Source organism: Podarcis cretensis (assembly GCF_951804945.1).
Source record: "Podarcis cretensis genome assembly, chromosome: 1".
Taxonomy (NCBI): Eukaryota; Metazoa; Chordata; class Lepidosauria; order Squamata; family Lacertidae; genus Podarcis; species Podarcis cretensis.
Genome location: NC_137170.1, coordinates 96,894,163 through 96,906,648, shown reverse-complemented (window position 1 = coordinate 96,906,648; position 12,486 = coordinate 96,894,163). Strand labels below are relative to the sequence as shown.

At 42.3% G+C, this 12,486-nt stretch overlaps 1 protein-coding gene across 2 annotated transcripts in view; it reads right to left on the bottom strand.

Annotated features, from left to right (window-relative positions):
• Positions 1–12,486, bottom strand: part of CCDC93 (CCC complex scaffolding subunit CCDC93) — a 41,553-nt gene that overhangs the window by 8,669 nt on the left and 20,398 nt on the right. For both annotated transcript variants that reach the window (XM_079993681.1, XM_079993682.1), the window contains 7 exons: positions 9,932–10,048; positions 6,883–6,945; positions 5,914–5,987; positions 4,718–4,799; positions 3,329–3,400; positions 951–1,022; positions 518–626 (listed from right to left, as the gene is read on the bottom strand). In XM_079993681.1, the coding sequence (XP_079849807.1) occupies positions 518–626; positions 951–1,022; positions 3,329–3,400; positions 4,718–4,799; positions 5,914–5,987; positions 6,883–6,945; positions 9,932–10,048 (589 nt within the window). The remainder of the gene's footprint in view (positions 1–517; positions 627–950; positions 1,023–3,328; positions 3,401–4,717; positions 4,800–5,913; positions 5,988–6,882; positions 6,946–9,931; positions 10,049–12,486) is intronic.

The following is a 12,486-nucleotide window of genomic DNA, read 5'->3' as shown; positions in this document are numbered from 1 at the left end:
GGATCATGGGCCTGGAGAAGGCTTCCTCACCTTGCACTGCATGCGTATGTATGAGCGTGCACCTATTTGTGTGCGTGCACAGGCCCCCCCCCACATTGTTTCTGAAGTGGAAGAACAGCAGGGATTGGAAACAAATATGAATGCTGCACATCACACATATTAACTGGTGTATTAGTGGGGAGGGCAGCCCTGACGTACCCATTGCATGTAGTGGGTTGGTTGTTGCTATTGTTTTCCCCCCTGTCTAGTGTCATAAGGAACAGTGTCTATAGACTGTGGAACTAAGTGGCAGAACCAGAAACAAACATTCAAGAACCTACCCCCAAAGCGCCAAATCTTTGGCCCTGAGGGCATTTTAAAATCCATGTTTTGGAAAAACCCTGCTTGTCTGAGAAGGCATGCGATATGAATGTCAAACAGACAGTGATACAACAACATTAAACAAGAAGTGGTTGCCATGCTCCATAGGTTTATAGTGCTTAGCTGTGAGGAATGCATTTCTGCCTGATATACGTACCCTGCCCGTAAAGTTCAATAAATCTTTTCTGGTACTGTGTTAACTCAGCTCTGCTGGGAACCTCATCAATCTTGCGTTGTAAAATGGCTATTTCTCTGTTTCGTCGGGCCTGAGGAGAGTTGAAAACAATATACAAAACAAAAACAGAAAAAAACCCTGTGACTAGGTGTCTAAAAAACAAACTGACATTTAGAAACAACCTGATAACGGAATCAATTGCTGCCTTGCGGACCCCCTGCCCTCTTGGCTCCACTGCAAAAGGTGATGTTTTCCAAATAATTACCCCCAAACTGGTATTTCCAACTTTTAAAACACCCATTACAGAAGAATCCAGGAGTCTCGCGTGAACCAGAAATTTACATTGCACAGGACAGGAAGACATTTAGCAAATACATCTGCCAACCCAGTGAGACTTACGGTTTGGAAAACTCACCAGAAGCAGTCTGATCTTCTGCAGCTTCTCTCTCTCAGTTTTGTACTGCTGGTCTATAATTTTAGCGGGTTCCTAACATTGGAGACATAAAACAAAACTGATTTTTAGCTGACCAAATTCAGTCGAGACTATGATGACAAAGGGTCACTTGTTCATACCGGGCCCAGGGTTTATAGTGGTTCCGCACCAAAGTTAAAAACATGCCGAGGGGAAGGGGGTTCAAGAAAGCTATGTTCTGCCACATTTTACTGGATCCAACCCAACATGTTAACTTGTGCAACTACATATGTAGCGTATTCACCTAAAAGCAAGCTGCCCAGAGAAGCAGAAGAACATTCCCCACCACAAGTCCATCCTGGGTAAAGGTGAATCTGTTCAGGCTCTGCTTGCTGTACAGATGTTAAAAATACACACTAGCAGGTGGAAGGACAGTGGGGTTTGGGGAAGCACACCAGTCAGAGTATCAGAAGACTATTCAACATAGTTCTCCTTGTGGAGAATACAATCCTGGGTAAGCTACCCTGGAGTTCTGATTTGCTCCAGGAAAGCTCAAAGTATCTTTTTGTTCCTTATTTGGACATTCAGTAATGAGCTGCAGGTTTACAGATGGCTTGCTTTTTCCTATTTAACTAACTAACCCATGGCATCCGAATCGGCAGACTATGGTTAAGGCTTGTACTCCAAGCCGGAAATTAGAAGCCAAGGTCTGAAGTGGGTTTTTCCTGGAGTGCAAACACTCTGCAGTTTGATTTGGACATTACAACCAACTATGATTACTGCAAAACAAAAGAGAAGTTTTCTGGTAGAGAGGATGGACTGCAAGGTTTCAAAAATCATCTGAATTGAGCAATCTTCTTGAAGGTGGAGTCCAAACTCAAGCCTCATGTACTTTTAAATTGGGCAACAATTTAGAAGTCCTCTAATGGAAAACACCTGCATGCCACATCCATTGTTAAATGTCCACCATGTGTTCTGATGTTTCTTTTATTAAAATACACAGGCAAACAGAATCAGATTTGCTATTCAGCATACTTAAAGGAACAAGCTACCCCGCTCCAAAAAATACACACACTTTTGGGAACTGACTGTGTTCCAGTGTTCCAAGTCCCAATTCTTGTGTATAAGATATTGCCTTTGATAAGAAAGACATGAGTTCAAATATATAAAGTTTTGTTAAAGTGAATTGAAGTGTTCATTTTAAGTAACCAGAGAAAGTGAATCACATCAAAAGACACACACACATACACACATTAGCACCTTTAGGTAGCAGACTGGCAAAACAAAAAATTCAGGCAGCATTCCAAATGAGGGCAAACACTTCTAAATGGAGCAAAGGGACTGCAAGCATTTTAAAATTCTTTAAAAAAAATATATGGGAAGAAGATTCCAAAGCTCAGTAAGAATGCTTAAATATTGGGCCCGGTCTTATTCAACATCTTTATCAATGACTTGGATGATGGACTCAAGGGCATCCTGATCAAATTTGCAGATGACACCAAACTGGGAGGGGTGGCTAACACCCCAGAGGACAGGATCACACTTCAAAACGACCTTGACAGATTAGAGAACTGGGCCAAAACAAACAAGATGAATTTTAACAGGGAAAAATGTAAAGTATTGCACTTGGGCAAAAAAAATGAGAGGCACAAATACAAGATGGGTGACACCTGGCTTGAGAGCAGTACATGTGAAAAGGATCTAGGAGTCTTGGTTGACCACAAACTTGACATGAGCCAACAGTGTGACGCGGCAGCTAAAAAAGCCAATGCAATTCTGGGCTGCATCAATAGGAGTATAGCATCTAGATCAAGGGAAGTAATAGTGCCACTGTATTCTGCTCTGGTCAGACCTCACCTGGAGTACTGTGTCCATTTCTGGGCACCACAGTTCAAGAAGGACACTGAGAAACTGGAACGTGTCCAGAGGAGGGCAACCAAAATGGTTAAAGGCCTGGAAACGATGCCTTATGAGGAACGGCTAAGGGAGCTGGGCATGTTTAGCCTGGAGAAGAGGAGGTTAAGGGGTGATATGATAGCCATGTTGAAATATATAAAAAGATGTCACATAGAGGAGGGAGAAAGGTTGTTTTCTGCTGCTCCAGAGAAGTGGACACGGAGCAATGGTTCCAAACTACAAGAAAAAAGATTCCACCTAAACATTAGGAAGAACTTCCTGACAGTAAGAGCTGTTCGACAGTGGAATTTGCTGCCAAGGAGTGTGGTGGAGTCTCCTTCTTTGGAGGTCTTTAAGCAGAGGCTTGATAACCATATGTCAGGAGTGCTCTGATGGTGTTTCCTGCTTGGCAGGGGGTTGGACTTGATGGCCCTTGTGGTCTCTTCCAACTCTATGATTTTATGATTCTATGATTTTCTGTTTACCTTCTCTTCTCCATTTTCAGCTGCTTCTGTTTTCAGACTTTCAATGTTTTGCTGGAGGCGTGCCATCTCTTCCTAGAACAGCAAGAAAATAATAATTGTTTCTTTTCATTAGCAATCAACGTGTGCTCTTTATGGAAACAGAAGCCAGACAGTGTTTTCTTTTCGTAAAATATGCATCAGAAAGAGCCCAAAAACGTATAGACATTCTGTGCTTAGGGCTCCAGAGGAGGTGAATGTTCTTCATTATGTAAAGTAGCACACTCTATTGTCAAGGGGGTGGGGGAGAGAGAGGGGAAAACACACAGTCTGACTCTTATGCAAATGAACCCAAGTCAGAAGGGCAAGGGAATAAGTTTGAGTTTTTTAAAAAAATCAAAATACAAGCACCACCATGACTACAGCATCTTGCACAAGCCCTACTGTCCCTAACCATTTCGAAAGCGCTTTTGCAGAAGCAACACTGAGCACACTGCATCCCATAATGAAAATAGCCACCCCAAAATATTAAGTTATAGGGGTTTAAAATTCAATTTGTATTCTTGCCCCGTTCCATTTCTTTCCTCCTTTCTCATACAATTTACACATTTTATAACTCCTGATATTGATCACTTTTTCAAGGTACCTCGCAACAACCACTGGTTATGGTTTCAGTCCAATTCATACATTACCTTGGCACCTAGGTGGTGGGAGCTCCACACGGCAATCTTAACAGATGTCAGTGTTAAGACACTGCAATGTTCATAGGTTCCCACTGCACAGGTCCACCTGGGAACTGTGGAATGGGAACCAGCCAGGTGACCAAGATAAATGGCATTTTTTTTTTTTTAAAAAAAAGATTATATTCTGCTTTACTACAAGGTACCCAACAGCGGCTTAGCTAGACGTCTGGGGCATCACATGCGCCCTGCACCTGGGGCCTCAGCTGTAGGGCAGCTGAGCCTGAGGGGGAGGCGGTGGGCAGATGCCAGCCCCACGCTGCTGTTTTGGGCAGCAGGGAGCCTGCAGGCACCCGAGCCACTGCGTCACTCCCAGGAGACATGTGGCTCAGGTGCACTGTAGGCCACGCCCCGTGGTAAGTGTGGGCTCCCCTCCCATGATGTGGTGTTTAGTGCGTTGTCGTGGTGTTTAGTGGTGTTTAGTGCGTCCCCACTACCCCTCTGGTCCTCATGTTGACACAGAGCCCCTAACCACATGGAAGTAGTTTTTCCAGTTACTGCGTTGCAAAAGCATTCCTAAGCAACAGGAATTAGTAAACATGGTCCATACATGTATTCTGCTGCATATACAAAGAAGCACAGGAGTACATCTGGATTATGGATCCTCAGTCTGGATCCTTAAAAAGAATTGTGTGCAGGCACTGACTTGGAATGAAGCATCTAAAAAACTTACTCTGCAATGTGCTCTAAATTCTTGCTCTTGGCTTTTAAGGTTCTCATTCATTGCCACCAGTGCCCGAAGCTTCTGCAATACACTAAATTAAAACAACAACAACAACACATTTATTCTCGAGCATTTAGAGACATTTATTCTAAGAAAAATGAAGCATTGGGGAGTGGGGAAAACAAAATATCTTAAAGAAGCAATTTAGGGCAGCAACAGAGCTGAATAAAACAGAAAGGTAGAATCTCACAGAAGAAACGTTCTCCTATATTGCTGCTCACAGTTTGGATGACTCCATTATCAATCGAGTGCACCTGTTTCTCATGGGTTAATTTTGAAGGAAAAAAGAGAGACCGGCAAATCTTAGGGTCTTCCAGTTTGAATATATACCATTTTCATGGAAGGATACAATGGACAGGATTCAATCAAACTTAAACATTTCTTAATACCCACTGATTTAAAAGGCAGAAACATTTTTATACTGCTCATCATAATGAAAAATTCCAGCTCATTACAGAATCTACATAAAAGCCAGTACATTAAAACAATAAAACACACAGGTGGATTTCAGTGTTGCACTAAGGAGATCGTTCTGTCGGTGCAAGCATTGCTACTTGCTCCCCCTTCTAGTACACTGCTGGGAGTAAGGCCTATTGAACCTAATGAGGCTTACTTCCAAGTAGACCTGCACAGGACTGTGCTGCTAAGTCTCCCATCTGGAAGAAAATACGCTGACTTTCCTTAATAGGGTCATTTTAAGGCTCAGTGAGCAAACAGTAATTCTTAAAATAACATTTTTTGATGCTGGGTGTTTTTGAACATTCAAGAAGTGCCAGATGTTTTTCCCAGCCCCTAATCCTTGAAAATCAATGCAAGTCTTAATTTGAAAATGATGTTTAACCATCATTTTGCAGTGACTGCACCATGTCAAGAATTAACGTGAGACTTCAAGCAGCCCTGACTGTTGGTTGGGCTGATCAGAGTTGTAGCCAAAACCATACAGGGTCACCAAGCTGAGGAAGGCTGACAGAGTTTCCAGCATAAAGAACATTCTGCCATGAAAGGAAACATTTGGACACACACACACACACACAATATAAACTATAGATACAAAAACCCCACCACCACCAACAGGGACTACTGCTGAATTAACAAAATTCATTGCAAAGGGGACAGGGAAGGATGGAGAGGAACTAGACACATACTTTGAATCTGCTTGGGATTCCACTGTTTCTAAGGCTGCCAGCTCCTTGTCCAGTTTTTCACTGTGATTCTTAACCTAAAGGATTGGAATTAATAACACATGGTGTGAAAATGTAATAAAAACCATTTTAACCCAAAAACAAAGCTTTAAGCAAAGCCCTCTAAGAATGATAGGGTTCTATTTAAAACTCTGACAAGCTCTACCTATTTTTTCCTCAAATAGCATGACCAGTTGTTCTCATAAAGGCACCAGGAGTAGCTCACAGGGCCCTTGAACGTCACAATTGGATGTAACCCTTGGCATTAGTGTTGAGATGTGAGCCTAAGCTCGGTACAGTTCTGCTGTACCAGCGCTATCTCCTCCAGCTGCCTACAGAGGTGAGTACTGGATTGCACACTTGCCTACCAGGATAGTGCATGGTCCCCTCTCATACCAACTTGTACAGGATTTGTTAAGGTCTCCCCCCCCCCTTTTTTTTTTTGCAAGGGATAAAACACTGGTACATCTTGTGCACAAGTTTCTTTCATCTTTCCTATTTCTTGCTGCAGTATCATTACAAGACAAAAGTCAATATGGCATTATGCTTGTCTGGGACAGATTTGGATAACCAGCAGGAGGCAGCTTTTACTAACATAGCAGAACCTTCCCTAACAAGCAACAATGGAAAATGTGGTATTCCGGGCTGCCTCTTACTCTTATTTGGATAGGTGCGGGTGCACATTGTTACAATTATTACAATTACAATTATTCAAGTTCATTTCGGTCCAGGTGGTCAAATGAAGAAGGTGACAGGGCTCTTATGCAACTGAGCAGAAGAATGAATTTCAGCAGGTGTAGCTTGCATTACATCCCAAAATTCTCTTCTGCACAACAATTAGATGTAGAGGCCTCTTTTGCATCTGGCCAACACAGAGTTGACAGAGACCAGTCTAAGTAGAAGAGGGGAGGACAAAGGGAAGAACGAGCTTACCTCATTCAATTTCTTCTTAGCCTCACTACATCCTGCTTGCAGGTCAGCACATTTTGCCTGCAACTGTTTTCAAAAGAAGAACACAGGGGGAAAGTCAAGTTAAGTGATCACCAATCTGGTATTTTAATCAAAGGCAGCAACATTTCCTAACAATGGCATGCGTATACACACATACACACCAAGAAACATGCTGGAACTATACTTAATGGTTCTTCTAATATCTACAGAAGCATTGCTCAGGCTGGATTGTAAAGAAAATTTATAAAAGTAGCAGTGAGAAACCTCAGAAACGAGGCTTTTGCTTATGAAACACCCCATCTGAGAAATAGGTCTATGCAAACCATATACACTGCATGGTGAACTGTAGCTATTCATAATAAAAAGGACAATATTTTACAACCTCTTTATCAAAAACATTTCATGCCCACTTCCCAGATTCATGTTTTATGTCCCGAGGAATCAATTAGCAATGCAGCAGGTGGATAACATTTGTTTTACAATGCCCCAGGCAAATTCTTTAAACCTAAACATGTTGGGCTGAATCAATCTAATTTTGTGCACCTTTGAGGTTCTTTGCTTGTCCCTGCACTGGCAAATTTATTCCTGTCCTTCTTTCTTCTCTACAGTGCGGTGCTTTGTAAGAGTTTCTGATCACATGGAGGTTTCAAGCAAACATGGGTAGAAGCTCCCTTCAGACTTCCCCCACTCAACACAGGAAAATTTGGAAGAAATAAGGCAGGGCTGGTGTCCACAAGGTGTCAGGGGTCAGTGCTTCCAAGATGGATGAAATGTTTCCTGTTTCAGCATTAAGCGTGAACAGGGCCATAATTTTAACTATTTTCTCTTGCAGTATATTATTGCAAAGTGTCTCTTATAGCTTCCTTCGGTTGCTTATCCATGGACTAAAGAAAAAACAAAGGCACTGATTCTCCTGAGGTCTAAACTTACAGTAAATTTCCACTTTGAGAGTCTGGAAGGTTTTAGAAGCAAGTAATGTGTGAGAGATAAAGTTTACACCCATGTATTTATGTATATATCAACAAAGTTCTCTGGACAGCTATCAGCTGAACAAGAACGGAATGTAGCAGTTCCAGGATACCCTTTTTTATCAAAACATCTGGATTTAGAAGAACAACAACAGATGAATTATACTGTGGGAGGAACTCTATTTACAGAATGCTCCACTGGAGGAAATTTGTGCATGAGAGAGGCCTTTTTTGCTGGCTTTCACTTCCTGCAACAGGCCTGTACCCTCCAAAAACTGTTCTGGGCTTCAGGGGACTCTCGTCAACAATATGGAAGGTAGCACTTGGGACAGTTGGTGGAAATCAAGTGAAAATCATCCCCCCAGCCTTCTTTGGTGGGAGCCTTTACTGGATCGTAGCTGACACCGCAGTTCATCTTTAAATAAAATTCACTGACATGATGCACAAATATTGGAAAAGCATCAGGAAATATAACTCAGGAGAACACGTATATTAGAAAAAACCAGGCTGATTCTAGGAAATTGTATTCCATTTGGCTTCCTTAAAGTACAAAAGTGGGGGGGGGGGGGGAGGAATGACAGATGGAACGGAACAGAAGGCAATTAAATCAGCGAATCCGCAAAGATTTTGACAGGCAAAACAATAATGTTAGCAGCAGCCCAGTGAGCACCAATGTACAGTGGTGCCCCGCATGACGAATGCCTCGCAAGACGGAAAACCCGCTAGACGAAAGGGTTTTCCGTTTTGGAGGTGCTTCGCAAAACGAATTTCCTATGGGCTTGCTTCGCAAGACGAAAATGTCTTGCGAGTTCCTGCCGGGTTTTTCCCCTCCCCCCCCCTTTTCCTAAGCCGCTAAGCCGCTTATCAGCTGATCCGCTAAGCCGCTTAACAGCTGATCCGCTAAGCCGCTTAACAGCTGATCCGCTAAGCCGCTTATCAGCTGATCCACTAAGCCGCTAAACAGCTGATCCGCTAAGCTGCTAAGCCACTTATCAGCTGATCCGCTAAGCCGCTAATAGCGCTAAGCCGCTAATGGGCTTGCTTCGCAAGACGAAAAAACCGCAAGACGAAGAGACTCGCAGAACGGATTCTTTTCGTCTTGCAAGGCACCACTGTAATGTTTACAGGAGCTAAGGACTGGATAGCTCAGTTGGTAAGAGCATGGTGCCACCAAATTCTCAGGTTCAATCCCCACATGGGACAGTTGAATATTCCTGCACTGCAGGGGGTTGGACTAGAGCAGCCTTTCTCAACCTGTGGGTCCCCAGATGTTGTTGAACTACAACTCCCATCACCCCTAGCTAGCAAGGCCAGAGCTCAGGGATAATGGGAGTTGTAGTTCAACAACATCTGGGGACCCACGGGTTGAGAACCACTGGACTAGAGGATCCTGGTGGTCCCCCTTCCAACTCTTTTGATTCTATGATTTGTGGACCTTCCAGCATTTGGAAAAGAAAAAGAAAAAGAATCACAACTCCTTTGAAAGATTCTGTTAACGATGCAATTCTGTGCAGTTTTAAATGCCAACTATTTTTATTTATTTATTTCAGCAATTTATAGTACACTTAATCACGGTTGTCTCTGAGCAGCGTGCAGGAGATCCAGTACAATACAGTAAGTCTAAAATGAGTTAAAACTATAATATCAGAATGTAATTAAAAAAACCTGCTGGGATTAAGAATCCCTAATAGGCACTGGGAGTAGAACAGGGAGGGCACCTGTCTGACCTCAACATTTGATATTCTGACAGTGGAGAATTTAAATGCTGCCTTTGCCTGTACATAAACACAGCTCACAGCTTTAATTCGGAATTGCTGGCAGTCAGTAAGCACCTGTTGCTTCCGTAGAGACAATCAAGGAAAGTGTGCAAACTTATGTACAAACCCTACAACTTATGTGCAAAAAATCCACGTAACCAATGCTTATTAAGACCCAGGTTACTCATATTGTAATTCTCCTAAATGGATGCTGAAGTTATAATCTTCTCCATAAGTGCAGAGTGGCAAAGTGGTTTACAAACCCTCAAAATAAGGGAACAACAACAACAACAAATCCCCACATACTTCATCCAGCTGCTTGGTTTTCTGTAAGATCTGTTTGTTTAAAGATGCCACCTTCCTTCTGTGCTGCTGGGCAGCTCCAAGTCTCTCTGGACGCTCCTCTGCAGAAAGTCCTGATTGCTAGAAAAAGATGGGGCGGGGAGAGGACACAATGAATGGAACACCCCCTCAGCACTTTGTCAGACGCACAGGAATCATTACTTGCCTAATCTGTGCATTTAGACTCTTCCATAAACCACTGGGCAGCCGCATACAAGTGTGCATGGAAGCGCAAGCGCATACAAGATGCTTGCATGTCCTGCATTACAGGGAGTAAGCAAGTATGGAAGTTGGCAGAGCTCTTCTGGAGGCAGAAATGTGAGGGGAACTGGGCATGTTCCACTTTGACCCGCAAGGCTGACTCAACACATTTCCTCCATCCTAGAAAGAGATACGGTGCTGGGAGCAAAGGGCAGGTGGATAATACTGTTAAAATTCAACAGCACATCATTATATGGGTATGGGGTGAGAATTTGCAGCATTACTTTGAATTTCAGCACCAACTTCCCAGGACTGGACTGCAATGTTAAGTGTACTTAAGTCCCATTGAAACCAATGGGGCTGACTCTGTAGTGGGCGCTTACCGACGCCGAGCACCATGCCAAGTTTCCTACCTCTTTGTCTCTCACCCTCTTCGTAACTGGGAGAAATGTTCGCCCGGCACTGGGAATCTCCCCTGCCACTGATTGCCACTAGACTGACTTCAAAGTAAACACAGATAGACTATGCTGCAAGACTAATTCTCCCCACACACATAAATTGACTGGAATTTAATTACTGTATTTAGCTGCTGCCTCATTCTGTGTTTTATGTTCATGGAAAAATACAACAAATGTGGAAGGCAGCAATCAAGATCATTTTGATCATGATTAATATGATTATGATTATTATTTCTGTAATGCTCCTTCAGCCGCAGGAGTCCAGAGCGGTCTGGTATGGTAAAAGGTAAAGGTAAAGGACCCCTGGACGGTTAAGTCCAGTCAGTAAAATACAACAGTTATCCATTTAAAAATAACAACAACTTTTTTGCAGTTTTTGCTGCAAGCCACTGCTCCGTGATTTATTTTTCCTTTGTACTCATAAAAAACATTCTGTTGAAAGAAGGATATAACATCTGACCTGTTAAAACAAAGTTTTGAACAATATCATCTATTTGTGCTATTTACGAACTGAAACATGAGGTATAGCAAGTAGGGCTATGGAAGACATATGTTATAACACAACTGAAGCTTCTTGGCTCTTGCTTGAAATTGAAGTCCAAAAGGTTTCTTTCTACTAAAGTAATTTATTTTCAAAACCACACTAGACGTGTAGCAGTTTTAAGTGAGAGCCGACACATTCTGTTATCTTCAGATCATAAACATTTAGTTGAAAATTCTCTTGCATACTACAAAATTGCATTCACAGATGGATGGCAAAACCCAGGAATTGTTTTTAAATTTGTCAATTAAAACATTCAGCAGTTGCTACGACCACCCACCTAAGTTCCTTTAAACTTGCCATTCATTTGTCAACTGAAGAGAAAAAGTAGCAGATCAATGAGGTGCCAGAAAATAGAAACAAAGTTATCTCTATTTCAGAAAAATAAGCATTTTAATTTTATTTTTTAAACTTATATACCACCCTTCATCTGAAGATCTCAGGGTGGACATTTATTTCGAAAATGGAAAAAAAGACTATTTAATTTTTGTGGGAGCAGGTGGTTCTGCAATTTGTAAGGTACTCTATGTGCCAGGCACTTGACCCCCTGCCCTTTTTTGCTCTCACAACTGTTCAACAACATCCCCATGCATGAAACTCTTTCCATTCCCATAACACTGTTAAAGTTAACACAGTTAACTTATTAGTTAAATACTGTCAAAAAGAATCCCAAAAGGAGTCCCCAAGCAGTTGGTATATTTAAATCAGGGGAAATAGCCAAGATGAGAATGGTAAAGCACTTTGAACATTTAAAAACTGCTACCAAAGTTAGAAACTATATTCTTTTCCCTAAGAGCCTCTCGATTCAGGCACAGATTCCAGATTCTAAGCCTAAACACTGCAACTGCATAATTCCCTCTCAATTCATGCAAGACTATGTGCATCTTTCTCCTTTTCCTCCCAAACACATCACTCATCTCTTTAGACCCAAGTACAACCAGAAAAGCCTGACCTTCCTGAATTTAAGACGTAATTAAGTGACTGCTCTATAGTAACCACTAAACTCAAGGACACACAAACACACACCATTGCTTTAAGCAATCTTCATTGTGCACTGACAGGAAATCTATTATAAAAGCCCAAAATAGCCAAGCCAGATTTTCAAAAAAACCTATAACTAGCAGAAAGGTAAGAGGAATGGGCTGAGGAAATAGATAAAGAGGAAGAAATCAGGATGGGAGGGTTTGTCTTCTTGCAAACAAAACACAGCTTGACTACAACAACTATGGGTGAAATTCAAATAATGCACCCCATCAGTGGAAGCCCAGGCAAGGGCCTCCACCTGAGCAATGGCGTTTATCCTCCTCTGCTCCCTCACA